The sequence below is a fragment of the Chenopodium quinoa genome, unplaced genomic scaffold (assembly GCF_001683475.1).
Source record: "Chenopodium quinoa cultivar QQ74 unplaced genomic scaffold, ASM168347v1, whole genome shotgun sequence".
Taxonomy (NCBI): Eukaryota; Viridiplantae; Streptophyta; class Magnoliopsida; order Caryophyllales; family Amaranthaceae; genus Chenopodium; species Chenopodium quinoa.
This window is the reverse complement of record NW_018744633.1, coordinates 4134411-4153942: the sequence shown is the minus strand read 5'-3', so window position 1 is coordinate 4153942 and position 19532 is coordinate 4134411. Positions and strand designations below refer to the sequence as shown.

The 19532-nt window shown below is 36.6% G+C and overlaps 4 protein-coding genes across 5 annotated transcripts; all 4 read left to right on the top strand.

The window, feature by feature from the left end:
• The first annotated feature begins 318 nt into the window (after positions 1–318).
• LOC110701135 lies at positions 319–7529 on the top strand. The gene is made up of 8 exons (XM_021878725.1): positions 319–1287; positions 2790–2881; positions 3036–3736; positions 4921–4991; positions 5594–5683; positions 5793–5990; positions 6500–6572; positions 6734–7529. The coding sequence occupies exons 1-8, from the start codon at positions 907–909 to the stop codon at positions 6895–6897; spliced, it is 1770 nt and encodes a 589-aa protein (XP_021734417.1). The 5' UTR covers positions 319–906; the 3' UTR covers positions 6898–7529.
• Positions 7530–8336: 807 nt separating this feature from the next.
• Positions 8337–10409, top strand: LOC110701134 (putative pentatricopeptide repeat-containing protein At1g12700, mitochondrial). Its single transcript, XM_021878724.1, has one exon. It carries the CDS (start codon positions 8581–8583, stop codon positions 10387–10389), a length of 1809 nt encoding a protein of 602 aa, XP_021734416.1. The 5' UTR covers positions 8337–8580; the 3' UTR covers positions 10390–10409.
• Positions 10410–11900: 1491 nt separating this feature from the next.
• Positions 11901–15143, top strand: LOC110701131 (wall-associated receptor kinase-like 1). Its single transcript, XM_021878722.1, has 3 exons — positions 11901–12870; positions 12994–13152; positions 13473–15143. Exons 1-3 carry the CDS (start codon positions 11925–11927, stop codon positions 14702–14704), a joined length of 2337 nt encoding a protein of 778 aa, XP_021734414.1. The 5' UTR covers positions 11901–11924; the 3' UTR covers positions 14705–15143.
• A 325-nt stretch (positions 15144–15468) lies between these two features.
• On the top strand, positions 15469–17682 carry LOC110701141 (pentatricopeptide repeat-containing protein At1g62670, mitochondrial-like). Of its 2 annotated transcripts, XM_021878731.1 has the most exons (2): positions 15469–15727; positions 16153–17682. In XM_021878731.1, the coding sequence occupies exons 1-2, from the start codon at positions 15725–15727 to the stop codon at positions 16639–16641; spliced, it is 492 nt and encodes a 163-aa protein (XP_021734423.1). In that variant the 5' UTR covers positions 15469–15724; the 3' UTR covers positions 16642–17682. The 2 variants fall into 2 exon arrangements, with proteins under 2 accessions (XP_021734423.1, XP_021734422.1); XM_021878730.1 differs by having other exon boundaries at positions 15469–17682.
• The last annotated feature ends 1850 nt before the right edge of the window (positions 17683–19532 follow it).

Sequence of the window (19532 nt, the reverse complement as noted above, 5' to 3'; positions counted from 1 at the left end):
TGAAACAAGCCCGTATCCAAAAAAAAAGAAAAAAAAAGAAAAAGATGATCACTATTATCTCGGGTAAGTAGTAATTGTCATCTAAACCTTCGTACCAATGCACTCAATAACAATAATGGTTTATTTAAATCCATTTCCAACCCAAAAAAATACTCGTACCAAATACTCGTATTTGGTACAATGTATTGAATATTGATGTATGATTTCATCCACATGAATATGTACCCTTAACTCTTAAGGCAACCTTTACTCTGTGACATTTTCCTTTGAAAAGATCGAATACATTATACTACGTATATACGAAGTACACAGAATAAAATCATTATATCAGTAATTGTAATTAGACTAATAAATCCTGTACTAATTACATGTTTTCTGAGCAACTCTAGAAAACACGACATAGATTCAAAACCTTTATTTCTCTCTTCCCATTTTTATTTCTCTCTCCTACTGTCTCTATTCTGTAGCAACAACATTCTTTGCTTCTCTGCCATACTTCTTCTTCTTCTTCAACAATTTGACCACTCTCTTCTCTTTCTCTCTCATCTTCCTCAATCATTCATTTCTCACGCCAATTATTTCTGTACGCTTTCACATTCCAAGAAATTCTACTTTATCATTTTATTTTTCTCTATATCTTCAAACATTAATTCAGATTCGTTGGCTGATATTCTACCCCTTAGCAGCTAAACCCAGTTCACAAATTTATTCAATTAGTAGTTAAAAAAAAATAATTCCTTGTTTAAAAGTCAAAATTATGCTTACCCAGATCAATTTTCAGCTTCTCTGATCCAGAAAAAAATCTGGGAATATTGGGATTTTAGATAATATCTAAGATTCCCAATTTCCCCCAAATTCCATTTTTGTTTATTATAATTTTCTGGTTTTTTCTTGATTCAATTTGAGATGTCAGGTTTCAAAGCTCCATGTCCTGCTAATTCAGTGTTATATAACAAAACCCTTTGTGCTTGTTCACCTGGGTATCTCTTCAATGCTACCACAAAAAGTTGCGGGTTATTTACTATAAATCCTTCAAAATTTATTGTTAATTCTGGGGTTGATTACTCAATTTCATTCCCAGAAACAATCTTTTCTTTTGATCAAATTAAGAAGTTTACTCAATCTCAAGCTGTGTTCTTAGAAGCCACAGCAGTTTTGTTGGTTTCTTGGTTGTTTTTCTGTGTGTTTTTAAGGTTTCGCAAATTGGGGGATGGAAGAAGTATTTGGTTCCAGCTTAGATGGTGGATCAGTCGTCTTGATGTTTGCTTTGCTACAAGGCATTGGCTGGTAAATTGGGGTTTTTAACTTTTTTTATTGGTTTGTTTTTGTTGCTTTTAAGTTTCAAATGATTGTGTTTGATGGTTTATTGGGATGAATATTAAATAAGTAATAGTTTAGTTAGCTTGATTGGAATTTGATTGTGTCTAGTAATGGAATTTGATGTGTTTATATGTATGTGTTGTTGTCTTGTAGTACTACTGCTTGTACCTGTGTTTATGTGGGGCGCGAGAGCATGTGTGTGTGGTGTTTATATGATGTGACTCAATTGTTTAATAGTTTAGGCATAAAGTTTTATGATAAGCAAAGTGCTGCTAGGTGATAATGACCTCCATCTTGTTTGATACTTGAAATTATAGCTGAGGATGTTATTCTGTTGCTCATGTGCTTGAGAATTTGTTACCTCCAATAGTCCAATGGCATAATTTACATATTGGCAGAACGCTATTTATGGATATCATGTCTGATGGTTAAACACTAAGTTCTTGTTCATTATATCGATTCTTTTGGCATAACATGCTTATTATTAAATCAAGCAGGCCATGGTTTCTAGTGCACTTATGGTTTAGCATTTAGAAGCCCTTATTGCCTTGGGAGCATCTTTTCTGGAAGAGGGTCATGAAATTAGCTATTGATGAAATTTGTTTCAGTTGTCTTTCTTATATGCTGCAACAGAATGGCACTGCATTCTGTTGTTGTGTGGGCTTGAAACTTCTTATGAGAACCCAATGTCTCTTATAGAAAGCCATTGTTAGATCTAAATTAGAAGGATCAGATTGTTTATCAGATTTTAGAAGATCGTGAGGTTCTGTCAGTTTAGATTAGTGGAGCTTAGTTAACTTCCTTTAGATCGGAATTTTGGTGTCTCTCTTTGCCATCACCTAATTATCTACCAAACCTTTGATACATAAAGCTGAATAAAACAAATTAGTCTCACAATCAGATATTGTAGTTGCGGGAGGTTATAGATCTTTGTACATTTTGGCCTGTTGTAGAAGCAGAATAGGACAAGAATAAAGTTGCAGAACAGAAAGGAAAAAAAAAGGATCTTTAGGCGTCAAGAGAATCGGAATGCTGTGTACTGAAGTTTGGAGGTACTATAACCAACACGAACTATATTTTTCTCCCTAAAAAGCTATATAACTATTCACGAAGCAATTTATTCAGTCAATTATTTACTAACCATGAGAACAGACTAAATCTAGCTTGGGTTACCATGTATCATCCGACCTATGACATTTAAAACATTATCTTGTTATTCTCGTAGAAGGATATTAGTTTTGCTTATATCAGTTATATGTATTATGGTCTCACAGAATTGCGTCTTTGTTGACTGGATGTCTCAACTCCTGCAGTTATGGACATCGCAGTTATGGAGCCAAGATGTCCATAACTGCTTTATTATCATTCCCCCTGTTCTTTGTCATTATTTCCGATTATTAACATCTTATGTATGACGCATTGACTCATCAGAACTCTTGTTGAACTGAATATCACATATCTATGTGCAGGAGGATCAGAAGGTAGTTAAGAAGCGAAAAACTGAACTTGGGGGAGCATTCTCCATTGCCAGCTGGATACTTTTCATTGGTCTGTTTTCGGCGTGAGTATAGATTGTGCACAAAATTTGTTGTTTTTCTGATGCATATGTCCTATCAAAATTTGATTGTGTACAAATTTTCTGTCCATTTCTTGTTATATATGGGTATGCTGCTGCAAGGAAGCTTTCTTGACATGCTTTCCTCACTCTTCCTCAGGCTTCTGTATCAGATCATATCCAATAGAAGCGTGGAGGTTCACAATCTGAGGGCAACAAATGGTCCTGATTTAGTTGCTTTCATGAATGATATGGAGTTCAATATTACAACCATTTCTAGTATGAGCTGCTCTCAATTGCGCAGTCTTGGTACTATTTTTTTGGGCAATCCAGGATCCATTGACTATCGCGTAGCACCTCTGTCAACCTTTGCCAACTATTCTTGCCTTAACACTTCCCGTGGACCAACAGTAAGTTTGAGATGCAACAATTGCCCTCTTGGACGGGACAATGTGTACATCTCGTGGCAATTTATTGATTTGCCTGGTCAACCTGCCAGTGCAGTTGCATTTGAATTCAATCTTACAGCAAGAAACCCTGCCCAGAAGAAACATATGAGTTTAGTCAGTGGTACGGTGAGAAATGGAACTGATTTGAATGATATGCCTTTAGCATTCCGAGGCATGGGTACAAATATATTAAAGTTCAATTTATTTCCCAGAGTGTATCAGAATCTACATAATCTAAAGCTTGTCCAACCTCTGTTCCATGAGTTAGTTCCGGGTTCCTTTATAAGAGATGCAAATGCTCTTCAGGCGTCCCTTCAGAATCCAACTAATGGATTGATGAACACCACATTGCACATCAATTTTCTCTCTGACTACATAGTTGAGATTGATAATCAGAATATATTGGGACCAGGTAAGCACTTTTGGTTTTAATGTTAATGGCCTCTCTTGTTTACGAATCTCTATTTTCACTATATCCAGAACATGTTGCTTTGTTCACAAATGCTCATTAGTTCTTAGCCAATAGCCATTGAATATTGAGCATGAACATGCTTTGTTATCTGCAATGACGTGGTTTGATTTACTGGCTGAGAATGTTTTCCAAGGGGGATCTGCTGTCTCTCATGTATAGTGGACAAATGGGGATGAATTTGACGACTGAGTTTTTGTTTAATTATTGCTCCTTAAATTCCATGCATTCTCTAATGCCAAATTTTAAAACTAATAGGTCTTTAACTTGTTTGCGTAACCATTAAGGTAATCTAGAAGTAGAGGAATTTTAAAATTTGATTATCAACCAACAACCCATAGTGTACCAGTATTCCAGTGTCTCTCACTAGTGTCTAATCTATGGAGGTGTAATGGAGGTCAAACGTATGCAGCCTCACCTCTGCAATAACAGAAGTTTTGTTCCATAAGATCCTTAATTGATAAAGACTTTCAAACTAGGTGAGAAGCAGTTGTCAGTTAGTATGGTGACTAGTTCTTTGTTATGAAAAATTAAGGAAGTATGAGGATTCAGTGATGACTGATGAGAGTCCCCCATAAAATCTAGTTTCTTTTCAATAATGAAATTGTGTGGGCTGTTAATTAAAATACAGTATCTCGAGTTCTCTGCAAATGTCTCTCTCCCCCCCCCAAAAAAAAAAAAAAAAAGAAGCTAGCTTCTATTGTAGCATTCTCCTTCCTTAAAATGTTTCCCCTGAACTTTTTGCTTGGCTGGTAACATGAAGCCATGTGATATTAATGTGGCCAATTTAGATGTGCCTCTCAAATGACATTAATACAACTCTCAACCAAATCAGGGGAAGAAGCTCTGGGTTTGTTTTTTTTACGTCAGCAATATTAATGACTGTATGTATGGTATTAAAGGTCTTCTTTCTAAGCTGAACTTGGTATCTGTTGCATGTTAGTGATGTTGCTGTGGTCAACGGCTGTTATTTGGACTGGAGTTAAGACTTGGATGGTGCTATCATTTTTATATGACAGTGATTCAGTTTTTTGACTCATTAAGATCTTTAATTTTGTTTTAATAGCTTAATCCAATGATCCCCCTCTCCCCCACAATCTCATATCTTGTTTCATTTGGTACTGCAGTGAGCTTCCTTGCAGACCTCGGTGGTCTTTACTGCATAAGTATTGGGATTTTCTTCTACCTTTTGGTGCAAGTAAGTAATGATTTTATTCTAATGTTATCTATTACTTGCCAATGTATCACCAAAATGACACTGCATTGAAAATCACAACACAATTTTTGAGGCTGTTGCCTGTTCTCATATAGTTTATGTACATGGATTATTTTGTTTATTGTGATGCCTGTAAATTTGCCTTCAATGTCTTCTGTTCTTTGTCATTGTACTATCCTATATTTCATGGGTAGCTTCATTGTTATTATAATATTATAGTGCAAAGGTTGTTCTACTTCCAGCAGATTTTGGTTTATGACCGAGTTAACTCTTTCCCTCTGAAATTGGATACTTCCGTGTTTTGTATCACATGGAAAGTCAGCTCGAACCTCTGATTTGGCAATTGGTTCTTCGCTGGTTTCTTGTTTTAGGTTCCTTTGGGAAGAAACTAGTTATGCTCCTGTCCCTACTCCCTAGTAAAGGGAAAATTTGTAATTTTACTTCTACCTGCACACGCTACTCTTTTGAAATACTTTTTTTTTTAAAACTTATCTGTTCAATTTGGTTATGGTCAGTTATATGACTAAAACAAGTCTCTAGTCCACCTTTTTGCTTGCTGATGAGCTTTTTTTCATGACTTGTAGTGTGAATATAGAATCAAAAGACTACGTAATGAAGATCAAGTTTTCAGGAATATCAGAAGTCGACGTAAAGCTCAGGATCATTGGGATAAGGTACTGTTCTATTATTCCATGCATAATAGTAAACTACTAATTGTGGTGGTTTGCCTTCTTCGTTTTGAATCGAGTTCTGATTAGTCACTCTGTTTAACCTTGGATCCAGTTGCGGAAGTATGTAATGTATACATGGGGTCCTAGCTCATTACTTGAAGATAATCATAACTTTAGTGGCAACGGATGTTGTGATTGTGCTGGGGGTGCCTCGCATAGAAAAGGCGAATCCTTACACAAAAGGAGTCGTCAAGAAATTAGTCTGCGTGCCATTAGTTTTGACAAGAAAGATAGTTCGCGTAAGGGAATGGTAAGTCTCTTATGGACTTTGTATTTGGTCTACATACGCTGCAGGTCTCTACACTAAATTAGTTTGTTCAAAGCTCTGCATTTTTGGATTTTGCTTGAAAAGAAAAACGTTCACTTTACAATTCTCCTTTCAAAATGTCGCAAGACTGCTAGGTCTTTAGACCAATAGAACAATGGTATTTTTGCGACTTAGGACGATTCTCAACTGTCTTGCACCAAGTCTTTGTTCTGGTCACCTATTAATTTGTGGAATTATTAGTTCCTTTCTCCTCACAAGACAGTCCATTTAGCTGCCTTGATAACTTAATTTTCAAAATAAGCATTTACTTGTGTTTCTGTCCTGCATGTGAGCTGATCTAGATTCAGATTGTGAGGTTTTGCATGTGTGTACTTTGTAAAAGAACTTTTAACAAGTGTTGCATCTATCTTTTGATGTATAGATTCAGCGCTTTTACAATTTTTCACATTATTTTGGCTGCATAATTAATGGAGTTCATGATGTTTAACCAGGTTGGAAAACATTTGTCAGAACCTACAAAAAGCTTGAAAGATGTTAATATTCCTCCTCCACCAACTTTACCTGGTAAGTTAATGCTGATGATCGCTTTGCTTCTTATTTTACTTGCTATTTCAATATTTTTCTAGTTTTTCTATCCACCCATGTTGGTGATTAAGAATGAAGGAAAATATAAATTTGATAAATTGCACCGTGGTTTTAACTCAATTACAATTTGTTTGTGGCAGAGTTTAATGGAAGTTCTAATGTTGATGTGTCTGATATCCATAAGAACCTTAAAGATCTATATGAATATAACACAATGTTAAGGGAGAAACTGGTTGATACCCAGTCTATGCTTCGTGTTTTAACAAACAAGTATCCATCTATGGCATCAGAAGTCCAAACGTGATATCTAACTTGCCAGTTGGCGCTAGTTGAGCTTGTCTCCAGTAGCTTGAAGCAACTGCGCAACTGTAAATGTCGACTTCATAAGCTTCTGGTTTTCCCCAATGAACTCCTTCGTGCTGTATTGAGAACAAATTATGTTTTATGATGTCCTTGATCTTGGGGAGCCGTATGTGTGGGCAGGTATTCAGTCTCATGTAAATTCGTACAGTTGAAGTTCATTGTTAATTGGTGATGCAGAATCAAATTCGGAGGCATATATGGATATACCGTGTGGTGTGAAACTGAGATTCTGGTTGCTGTAGCGCTTTCCAAGTTTCCATCAAGAAAAAACATTGTTGCGACTCATTTGATCATTTTTGAAATATACGAGTGAAAATATCAGTGTTTCAAGAGCATTGTGCCTTTATTATTACTGCGTATTATTTTGTTATATTCTTATTGCAGTTTGTACATATTTTTTCAGTACGTGGATAAAAACCAAATGAGCAATGGTGCATATATTTCAACTTTGATTGTATTGTTCTTCAAATTTTTTTTGATGTATTGAAATTTGGAATACGTCAGTCTTCAATACTTTGTAATAGGTTGTACTATTACTATAGCATATGAAATTATGAATACTTTTTTTTTTTTGTTTGGTAATGTGTCACTAGGGCAATGAGTAAAAAATATTGAAATAACAAATGTGAGTGAGGAATTTGAACAAGTGATACATTGTATACATGCCCCCAGTTTTAATTATTACTTGTAGGTCAATATTCTCAATATCAACCAATTGGTTGTTGCAAAGAGAACTCGTGTTCAATCCATCGCAACAACAATTGGGAGGGGACTGAAACCTAATCATTCAAAAGTAATCTTGAAATCAAACACGGAGTAAAAATATTCTCAATACCATATTATTACATACTTACATATGAAGTGCTAGTAAGTACTATCCTTGTACTTTGTAGTACCAACAAAGTGTTGGTTCATTTGGTAATGTTCTTATCTTTTTTTTTGAAATAAAATTAATTCATAAATAAAGTCATGCGACATTTACAAAAAGATTTAAATCTAATGAATACATAATAATTGAATCAAATAAAAATATTCCGTAAGCAAAGCTACGATCGTTGTTGCAAATCGTACATTCTTCATACCCTTTTTCATATCGCTGTGATTTACAGCTTTCATCGGCGAGGGGGTCCATCGATCTGTTGTAGCCGTGTGGAAAATTTCTGTCTGATTCGCTAGATTGTAATCGAGATATTAACCTCTTATCTTACTCTGAGTAAAATTTGAGATAAAGATTTTGAGTAGAGGTATCAAAAGCACACTCGACCTGATCCGATCTGAAAAATATCTGATTCAAAGTTGGACTCGCGTGAATATAACAATTTTGTATGACTTAACTTTAAAATTGACCCAACTCGACCCGACCATATCAGAATTGATCCGATCATCCGAATTGACAACCCAAATTTTGAGTCCATACTTGAGAAATTGAGTCCAATCAAACCATGAATAGTTCAATAGCACCAAAATAATACTCCTACAAAGTACTCACTGCTGTTCTTCACCATTATCTACCTCCTTAGTCCTATCTCCTCCTATAATTGCAGGCTACTGAAACTCAAGAACATCACGGTTAAAGGGAATCGCTGCTTTTGCATTCTCTTTTATATTTACAGCAATTTCAACAATGTCGCGTTCTTTCACTGGTACTCTTCTTCCTCTCTCTCCTGTTCTTCTCCATTTCTCACCTTTTTCTCTTCTTCCTTTTCAATTTCAATTTCTTTCTCGGTTTTACTCTTCTAATTTTGATGATCGTCATTTGATTCTTAATTCTGTTAGAGATCATTGCAAATTAGGGTTTTCCGATCTCAAGTTACCCCTTTCCCTCTTCAATCAATTGACCTCTTTGCGTCCTCTTCCTTCTGTTATCGTCTTCAATCAATTATTCACTGCCATTTCCAAATTGAAACGCCTTCATCCTCATTCCACCATTATCTCCCTTTCCAGGCAGCTTGAATTACTGGGTATTCGATACGACATGCATTCGTTTGGTATTCTTACTAATTGCTACTGTCATTTAGGCCGCGTTGATTTCGGGTTTTCTGTCATGGCTAAATCCCTTAAACTTGGTTATCCCCCCAATAATTATACCTTTAACACCTTAATCAATGGTTATATACTTAATGATATGCTCCCTCAAGCTGCTATTTTGTTGGATAAGATTGTTAAGCTTGGTTTCAAACCCGACATTTTTACCTGTGGTTCTATGGTTAAAGGTCTTTGTAGGATTGGTGACAATACATCTGCTCTCAATTTGCTTAACAAAATGAAATCTGCTGGTTATTGTAAGCCTGACCTTGTCATATACAGCACTATTATTGATAGTCTTTGTAAGGATAGGTTATTACAACAAGCTATGGACCTGTTAGCCGCTATGAAAATCGAGGGTGTTCAACCCGATGTTGTCACATATAATACCTTGATTCGAGGCCTTTACAATTCTGGATGTGGGGAAGAGGCTAAGTGTGTTTTGACCGAGATGTTAAAGAGCAACATTGCACCAGATGTTAAGACTTACAGCATACTGGTTGATATGTCTTGTAAAGATGGTAATGTTGTGGAAGCGGAAGCTATTTTAAGACACATGACAGACAAGGGTGTAGCTCCTGACATCATTACTTACAATGCTTTACTTGATGGTTTTTGTTTGCGTGGTCAGATGAGAGATGCAAAAAAGCTACTTCATATCATGGCCCAAAATGGTTGTGAGCTTGATCTAGTAAGTTTTAATACTATGATCAATGGATATGTCAAATTCAAAAACATTGATAAGGCTCTTACTCTGTTCGAATATATGTTTCAAAAAGGGATAACACGGAATGTTGTAACCTATTCCACTCTTATTGATGGCTTGTGTAAAGCCAATAAACTTACACTTGCACACCAGTTATTCACAGATATGCAAGCTCACGGGGTTACTCCTAATGTTATCACGTATAACTCATTGCTAGATGGCCTGTGCAAAAGGGCTCGGCTGGGTGAGGCAGTGGCATTACTTGAAGATATGGAGGATAAAGGTATTAAACCTACTACTGTCACTTACAATATCCTAATGAACAGCTTGTGTGAGGCCGGACAACATGAAGATGCAGCAAAAATCTTCTCTGATCTTGTATCAAAGGGCCTGCAACCGAATTGTAAAATATACACTACAATGATAAAAAGCTTCTGCAAGAAAGGGCTCATGAGTGAAGCTGCTCAATTGTTAAGCAAAATGGACGAAGATGATTGCCCCCCTGATGGTTGTACCTATAATACGATCATCCGAGGATATATTCTCAATAATGACTTGTCAAATGCACTATACTATTGTGACGTTATGGTTAGCAAAAGATTTAAAGCTGATGCTGATACTATTTCGTTGTTTGTCAGGCTTTTGTCTTCTGGTAATTTAAGTGACTCATCAAAGGGCTTGCTTCAGAAATTCATCAGTTGAATTGAAGGACTGCAGGAGTAAGGTCGTAAGATTGTACCTGCACTTGGCATCCTCGGTCTTGTTGTTTTTAGGGGCATCAAATCTTCAATATGGTGTCAATGCTAAATGTAGAGGACAATTGTTTGATTTTGGGATATGATGTTTCATGCCTATTCATCAAACATGCTTTGATTATACGTACTTAAAGCAATTGGTTGTCTAGACCTTGTTTACTTTCTAGCACAAAGAGTCATACTCATGACTTTATTAAACGAATTAGTTCTTATAGTGCTTTTGGGAAGGAAGACGGCCATTCTTCTTTGTGACAATCATGTAGAAAAGTCTGATTTGAATGATACTTTACATGCTGAACTCGCTGGTGAGAGCTTGAAACATATTTCCTTGCCGAAGCTACAGAACTACTTTGCAGTTTTTGCCTTTTTGGGTGTGGCAGGAAGCAAGGGCTGTGGCTAATAAGGAGAGAAGCTGCAATGTATCTTGTTCACTTGGTGTGTATATTTACCCAGATTACAAAGGCTCTAAGCTATGCTCCTTTGCCTCCAATTTTCCATGCATATCTTGAAGTAATGAACAACTTCTCAAATTGGACACTACAAAAGGTATCATTGATTTCATATGGTATGTACACTACGTACTGAAGTCTGATAACAACATCTAGAATTTTTACTGTTTGGTAAAGATTGTCCTATTTTGCCTATTAAGCTTGAATTTTGCAAAACTTAATTCTTAAATGTGCCCTGAAAAATTATTTCTTAAGGTATATGATCAGTATATATCAGAATTTGTTTTTTTCTTTGAATTTCCTATGAAAGTCTTTTCTTTATCTGATGGTTTATTTTAGACCACTAAATTCATGGTGAGTGGATAAGGCAATAGTGTCTTCTGAAAATGATATTAATCAGCCTTTGTTTCCTTTACTTTTCAATTTTTAGAAAGCAAACTCAGAGAGAAATAGTTCAATTTGTAATTGACCATGTGCAATATCGCTCGGTAAAGAATACAAATTTGAAGACCTTTAATTGGTAAGATTCTCATCATCTACCCCTTTACCTATATACTTAGTACTTTCATAATCATGTGGGCATTCTCTACCCATAGTCCATTTTACACTAAGCTAAATAATGTACTCGTAAAATTCTGACTCTAGATGATTACAGAGTATGTGACAGTGGCTTAATAAACAGCCTATCCCTTTTTATCTATCAAAATGTAGCAAACTGTCATTGTCTAATTACTAAGCCTATGTTTCTTCTCTATTTGTTAGCACCATGGTGTTGCTTTATGGATTTCAGTCTTTGACTCTCCTATCCACCTTGGGTGGGAGTCTCTTTTGATAGATTGCGTAACATTGCTGCCTATGTCACCTTTGGGCGGGAGTCATTATAGATAGATCACACACATTTGACACCCACTGTTGACGTCTATGTGTTGCATTTTCCGTTCACTGCATACTGTATGAAATGTTTTGTAGGATAGCATCAGCTTCTTGTTTTTTAATATAATTTTTCTTCCTTATTGGGAAGTATCAGTAGATCATGAAATTGGTGAGAGAAATGTTTCTTCTGAGAATATTAAATTCCTTAGGAATATTCTTCTTTACGATGTGGCATTTGCTTGGTTTTCCATGTCTTGTGTGTGCCTCATTGTTGCAAACACAAGCAACCACCATGCTCTCTGCTGCCAATGCTACACTGCCTGGATGCCCACGTAAGTGTGGGAACGTGACAATCCCCTACCCTTTTGGCATTGGGAGGAGATGCTCCTTGGGGTATAAGTATATTGTAGTATGTGACACCGAAAAAAATTTCTCTGTACCTAGAATTTCTGGTAGACATATTCTTGATTTATCCAAGACCCAGATTACAGTTACAGATGGCCGTGTTGCTTCTTCATGCAATTTTGCTGAAGAAGGATCAGGTGAAGATGAGACCTGGTCTAATGTTGATCTGACAGGCCAACCCTATTCTGTGTCATCTGCCTCCAACATCTTTGTGGTCACTGGTTGCCATCATTATGGATTGATTGAGGCACAAACAACTACTGGTCGAGAAGTTGCTAGCTGTGTTGCCTTGTGTACTAGAGAAGAGGACTTACATAACAAGATGTGCTCGGGCATTGGCTGCTGTGAGGCTCCCATTCCAAAGGGCTTAAAGTTCTGGAATATTAGCCTAGAGGATATATATTACAACACAAGTGTTTCATCAGGGAATTGCAGCTATGCCTACATACTTGAAAAGTCGACCTTTAACTTTCAGGGGCTGCAGGGCCAAGACTCTGGATATCTGAAAAGTGTGCCTGTAGTGCTTGACTGGTTTATTCCCAATGAACGGTGCCAGGATGCTCAGAAGAACTCAACTACTTATGCATGCCAACAGAATACAAGTTGCATTGATCTTGGCCGTGCTCTAAATGTCATAGGCTATCGCTGCAAATGTCTACATGGGTATCAGGGAAATCCTTATCTTAGTCCGGGTTGTATAGGTAAGAATCTTACTTCTCGCCCTTTTTTGTGGCATGCTAAATATATTAACAGCTTAAAAATTAAGCTTGTTAGAGTCACCCCCATAAATAGCTATTTGACTATTAGTACATCTTTTTTCCCAGAAATTGACGAGTGTGCAGGGGTGAATAATCCTTGTTCAAGCATTTGTGTCAACACTAAAGGAAACTATGAGTGTTACTGCCCAAGTGGTTTTTATGGTGATGGCAGGAAGGATGGTACTGGCTGTCGTTCGAACAGCTTGAAATTGATCTTAGTTCTTGGTAATTGTTCTTTTTATATGTTTCTTGCAGTAGAAATTATAGTTAGATTAACATTTATAAAATTCAATAAACTGAGGGTTCTCTTATTTTGTAATCAGCCATGGCCTTAAATGAAAAGCCTGGTTACAGTACTGATTAAGATTTTGGAATGAATATGTAAACCTCTAACAGTTAAGAACATTTCTCTAATCACATGTGAATATCTGTCTTCTCTTCTAGCTCTACCAACCAAAACACATAACTGTTAGGGCGTATAATTCTCTGCTATCCGCTGATGACCTCATCCTGAGCATAATATCTATGTTATTTGCACTTTGCAGGACTTGGCTTGGGTTTGGGATCTATACTTCTCTTGCTCAGTGGGTTTTGGCTTTTCATTATAGCTAGAAGAAGAAGAAAGAGAATGCAAAGAGCCAAATTCTTTAAACAAAATGGTGGTTTGTTATTACAGCAGAAGATGTGGTCCAAGGATGGTATGATAGAAAAAACAAGAATTTTCACTGCTGATGAACTAGAGAAAGCTACTGATGGCTTCAATGAGAACAGAGTGCTGGGTCAGGGAGGTCAAGGTAAAGTTTATAAAGGTATGTTGAGTGATGGAAATGTGGTTGCCATAAAGAAATCTAATATTGGAAACAGCAATGGGTTGAGTCAATTCATCAATGAAGTGGTTATTTTATCAGAAATTAATCACAGAAATATTGTCAGCCTGTTGGGATGTTGTTTGGAAACAGAAGTCCCACTGCTAGTTTATGAATTCATTCCGAATGGAGTTCTCTCAAAATATATACATGGTCCTAGTGAGGATTTCCCTATTACATGGGAAATGCGTTTACAAATTGCTATAGATGTCGCAGGTGCACTCACTTATTTACACTCCGCGTCCTCTAAGCCTGTCTTTCATAGAGATGTAAAAACTTCCAACATACTTCTTGATGCAAAATATAGAGCAAAATTATCAGATTTTGGGACATCAAGGTCTGTTGGTGTTGATCAAACTCATTTAACCACTCGTATTCAAGGTACTTTTGGTTATCTAGATCCTGAATATTTCCGGTCAAATCAATTTACAGATAAGAGTGATGTTTATGGTTTTGGAGTTGTTCTTGTAGAGCTCTTGACAGGAAAGAGAGCTGTTATTCCGACTGAATCTCATAATGGAAAAAGTCTTGCGTCATATTTTCTGTCAGCTATGGAAAATTCCAATTTGTATGATATTTTGGATGCCCAAGTTGCCAAGGAGGGCAGAGAAGAAGCTATATTGGCTGTTTCTAACCTTGCTAAAAGATGTCTGAACATCGATGGTAAGCAAAGACCAACAATGAGAGAAGCTGCTTTAGAGTTGGAGGTAATCAGTCAACTTCATCATGCTCCTGTTTCAGCTCAGAAAAATCAGCCAGAGGTCACTGCAGAGACATTAACAGAGATTAATTACAGTCTAAGTGATAGTCTTTTGCCTCCAGACACATCTTATATGGAAGAAAATTGGTCTTTTTCTTCAAATTGGTCCACAGGCTCCAGAATTCAACATGAAACTCATGACGGGGCATGATTTTTCTGAACTCTGGTTTTGGCAACCAGAATTTTATATGCTCTTATTGTCTTGATTCTTGAACCTGTATTTGTTTGGTCAGAAAACGTGCATGTTTCGCATCAAAACAATTTGCCAGAAATGAGCTTCAATTTTACAGAAATCAAAGTGAGTGCAAGATACTGTCTATTGCATCCTATCCAGAAGAACATTGCTCATTACCTTAAATTAGGTCTGCCTCTCCTCCTCCTCCTTCAACACCCCTAGATCAATAAGTGATTACAACATCACTGTTGTAAATGCTGCCAAGTTAATAAGGTAGCTAGCAATTTGCACGGATCTTGTTCCTGTTACTATGTGTATATCCGATTCTTACTAATACTATTTGTGAGCAGTATGACTAATGTCTAATGATCACTCCTGTATTTTCTTGTAAAAATTATGACATTCCGTTTCATTCCCTCTTTTCCAATATTTACAGTCGGAGTCGTGAGTTTTTTTTTTTTTTTTTTTTTTTTTTTAAGCGGAATGATGAGTTGTCGTTGGAATAATCTAGCAATAAGGATATTTCTTCCAATCTTTTTAGTTAACAGAAAAATCAGCCTTCTTATTTACTGGTCTTTTGTTTGAAAACCGCTCTCTCTTAACTAGTACATGCTTACATGAACAATAAAGTGAGATTTCATAATAAGGAAAAGAGACTATTTTTGAAAATTGGAAGATATAATAGCATTATTGGAGTATAATTTTTTGTGTTATTTCATTTCTCATTCCAAACTAATACATCGACACATCATAATAGCTTACGAACTAAACGTACACTTACTAGGCTAAGAACTTGATCAATTGCACGTTGAGCTGGTTGAGCTCGGTGTAACACATTACAGTTAACAACATTCTCTTTTATCTTCTTCATTTGTTTCAGCAGAAACTTCCTCACCTGCATCGAATGCGATTATAATACACTTGTTTGCTCTGAAGTTGAGATGAAGTTAATCTGGAATGTTCATGTCTTGAAATCAATGGCTACAAACCTTTTTCATGGTAAATTTCCCTCCAATTCTCTCTTTCAATCTTATAATTTCCGATTTTATTCCCATAATTCTTTTCAATTTGATAATCGTCATTTGATTCTTAATTCTGTTAGAGAACATTGCAAATTAGGGTTTTCCAATCTAAAATTTCCCCTTTCCCTCTTCAATCAATTGATCTCTTTGCGTCCTCTTCCTTGTGTTATCGTTTTCAATCAGTTATTCACTGCCATTTCCAAATTGAAATACCTTCATCCTCATTCCACCATTATTTCTCTTACCAGGCAGCTTGAATTACTGGGTATTAGGTCCGATAGGCATTTCGTTTGGTATTCTTGCTAATTGTTACTGTCATTTAGACACATGACAGACAAGGGTGTAGCTCCTGACATCATTACTTACAATGCTTTACTTGATGGTTTTTGTTTGCGTGGTCAGATGAGAGATGCAAAAAAGCTACTAAATACCATGGCCCAAAATGGTTGTGAGCCTGATCTAGTAAGTTTTAATACTATGATCAATGGATATGTCAAACTCAAAAACATTGACAAGGCTCTTACTATGTTAGAATATATGTTTCAAAAAGGGATAACACCGAATGTTGTAACCTATTCCACTCTTATTGATGGCTTGTGTAAAACCAATAAAATTACACTTGCACGGAAGTTTTTCACAGATATGCGAGCTCAAGGAGTTGCTCCTGATGTTGTCATGTATAACTCATTGCTTGATGGCCTGTGCAAAAGTGCACGGCTGGGTGAGGCAGTGGCATTACTTGAAGATATGGAGGATAAAGGTATCAAGCCTACTACTGTCACTTACAATATCCTAATTGACAGCTTGTGTGAGGCTGGGCAACTTGAAGATGCAGCAAAATTCTTCTCTAATCTTGTGTTAAGGGGTCTGCAACCGGACTGTAATGATTAAAGGCTTCTGCAAGAAAGGGCTCATGAATGAAGCTGCTCAATTATTAAGCAAAATGGACGAAGATGGTTGCCCCCCTAGTGATTGTACCTATAATATGATCATCCGAGGATATATTCTCAATAATGACTTGTTAAATGCACTATACTATTGTGACATTATGGTTCGCAAGGGATTTGAAGCTGATGCAAACACTTTTTCGCTGTTTGTTAGCCTTTTGCCTTCTGGTAACTTATGTGATTCATCAAAGGACCGACTTCAGAAACTAATCAATTGAATTGAAGTTGATTCAGCAAAGGACCTTCTGCACGTCTTGCTTGATGAAAAGAACGTCAATTAAGGTTTATACTAAATTCTGATGTACTCATAGTGCTGTTATTAGAATAGTTTTGCCTAAACTATAGTTAATCAAGTGATGGTATTTGTTCTGCTTCACCTTTGATATATTTTAATGGGCTTAACTAGCTATATTTTACACATTGATGTTTGAGTGTTTTTTTAATCAATGGTATTGTAATTAGGAGGGAATATTGGAGAACCTTTATGCTTCATTAGTTAATGAAAACAGAAGACAAATCTTTCTACTAAGTGGGCTTATTGGTCGAGGCTTAGTTCCACTAATTTCATTTGATAGATCTTTCAGTGTTTGTGTATATCAGCTTACTTTTGTTGCTAGATTTTGATAGGTATATTTAATATTATAGGCAGTAGTTGCTAGCTGTAACTTTAACTTTTGTACTTAGATTTGCACAAGATTGTATTTGGGGGAAAAAAAAAGCTCTTCTACCTGTTAAAATAGATTCTGTACTCATAATTTAGGAAGCTACATTTTTTTTTTCTCCCAAACTAAGTTAATTGAAGATCAAACCGTGCTTCAACTTTGCTAGGAGTTTTTATCCTGTAACCCTGATCGGGAGAGTCGATGAAATATAGTTACTAGAGGATCCATACTCTGATTCAAAATACATCATTCAGCAAACTGATAGTACTATTTAGGGATGTTAATGGGGCGGGGCGGGGCGGATGTTGGCCTTCCCATCCCCATCCCCGTGGCGGGTCCAATTTTCATCCCCATCCCCGCCCCACCGGGTACAACTCTAAAACCATCCCCGCCCCACCCCCCACTTGGATATCCATCCCCACCTAATCCCCACCCAAGATCCACCTAATATCCGTATTTCAAATACACAATCTTACATAATTAATACGAATTATAAAGTGAAACATTCTATACACATTTTTGTGTTATAATATAAGTGTCGTACAAAGTATTATAATTAATATTGTATTTCATGTAATTATTTTATAAATAGAATAAAAGTATGTAATTTTGCTTTAAAAGATATATAGATGTGGGTATAAGGTGGGGATGAGGCGGGTACGAAGTGGGGGCGGATGGGGCGGGGCGGGGATAGGGCGGGTACAACTTAAAATCCACCCCCGCCCCATCACCCATGGCGGGTATGGTTTTTATCCCCATCTCCGCCCCACCACCCGCCAAACCGAGACCCATTCCCGCCTCATTGGGGCGGGGATGGGGCGGGTCTCCTACTTGACCCGTCCCACTGACATCCCTAGTACTATTGGTAGGAGATTTACCTTCATTTTAATTAAATAATTTGACAGTTAGGTCTGATGAGTGATTAAGAGCGTTAATCAACCTTCATTGTGAGAAACACAACAGTATTTTTTTTTTTATAAGCTTTAATTTAAAGTTAATTTCTTTATAAAGCACCATTCTGAATTTCTGATACTGCAACTATCTGGCCTCAAGCATTAGTTTATATAAGCAGGTACAACTAACTAGCAACATAACCTGCAGACCTGAATAGTGGATTGTATTTAATTATTCTAGTGGTTTGAGCTATATCTTATAAAAAGTATAGACTGACCTGTATTTGAACCAAGGATGCCTATTTAGTCTCATTTAAGATAACACCCTGAAGCTCATTTGAATGCTGGCGTAGAGGGGCTGAGGACCAGAACCTAATGCACTGTTATCGCCTTATCGGTGTAAAATAATATGTATGTTTTCTATCTACCTGTGATACTGTAAGTCTGAATTAAGGATTCCTTAATTTCTTGCTCTTAAGAGTGACTACAATTCTCCTGGTCATCATGCGGAATTGCTGATTATGATACAGTTACACTTAGTCATGTGACTGGATCATCTCATCTCTGTTAGTCACAGTATTGCTAAGCTAGCTTAAACAGAATAATTATAGGATTGGGTATATTTCAGTTACTCTAATGAAGTCTTCTCGCTTGTGTGCTATGCTTGTAGTTGGATATATTCCATTAATTTTGAATGAATTTTATTGTTCAAACCCTGCTGCCTAGTACATGGTGAGGCACTCTAGGCACTGATTTTTGTTAATGTTGCGCTCCCTCCATCCCTAAGACCCTAATCCATAGGCAAATGTATTTTTATTATGGATTGAACCAAAATATTTCAAGTGGATGAGGGTATCTTTGTCTTTTTACTTTTAAGAGTATACATGTAAGTGGTATTAGTGGTGGGGACGTGTATTTATGTTACGAAGTGGGACAATCTTTAAGGGATATACGAAAATAGAATCTTGGGAAAGCTAATAGGGTCAGAGTGAGTACTAGTAGTAGTATGTTCTAACAGCCTATTACACTATCAGGTAATAGAGTTAGAACGGCCTTGGAAAATGCCAGGGATACATGAAAATTAGGCAGCCCTTATTTGTACCTCTTGAATGTATAGTTCCAAAAACTATTTTTTCTTAAGGTGAAAAGAGGCTCTGTAGGTTCTCAAGTAAGACAATCATGATTCATGAAAAGTATGGAAATGTATGAAGGCAGACATAGGCCTTACATAGAGAAATTAATAAAGATTTCTAACAGACTTTACATAACTGTTGTTTAGA

Bases quoted from the DNA above. Each gene is read 5' to 3' on its own strand.
- LOC110701135 (XM_021878725.1), top strand. From the start codon at position 907: ATGTCAGGTTTCAAAGCTCCATGTCCTGCTAATTCAGTGTTATATAAC. The intron at 1,288-2,789 runs GTAAATTGGGGT...ATCTATGTGCAG, and splicing joins TTGCTACAAGGCATTGGCTG to GAGGATCAGAAGGTAGTTAA. The intron at 2,882-3,035 runs GTGAGTATAGAT...ACTCTTCCTCAG, and splicing joins TTCATTGGTCTGTTTTCGGC to GCTTCTGTATCAGATCATAT.
- LOC110701134 (XM_021878724.1), top strand. From the start codon at position 8,581: ATGTCGCGTTCTTTCACTGGTACTCTTCTTCCTCTCTCTCCTGTTCTT.
- LOC110701131 (XM_021878722.1), top strand. From the start codon at position 11,925: ATGAAATTGGTGAGAGAAATGTTTCTTCTGAGAATATTAAATTCCTTA. The intron at 12,871-12,993 runs GTAAGAATCTTA...CTTTTTTCCCAG, and splicing joins TCTTAGTCCGGGTTGTATAG to AAATTGACGAGTGTGCAGGG. The intron at 13,153-13,472 runs GTAATTGTTCTT...TGCACTTTGCAG, and splicing joins GAAATTGATCTTAGTTCTTG to GACTTGGCTTGGGTTTGGGA.
- LOC110701141 (XM_021878730.1), top strand. From the start codon at position 16,078: ATGACAGACAAGGGTGTAGCTCCTGACATCATTACTTACAATGCTTTA.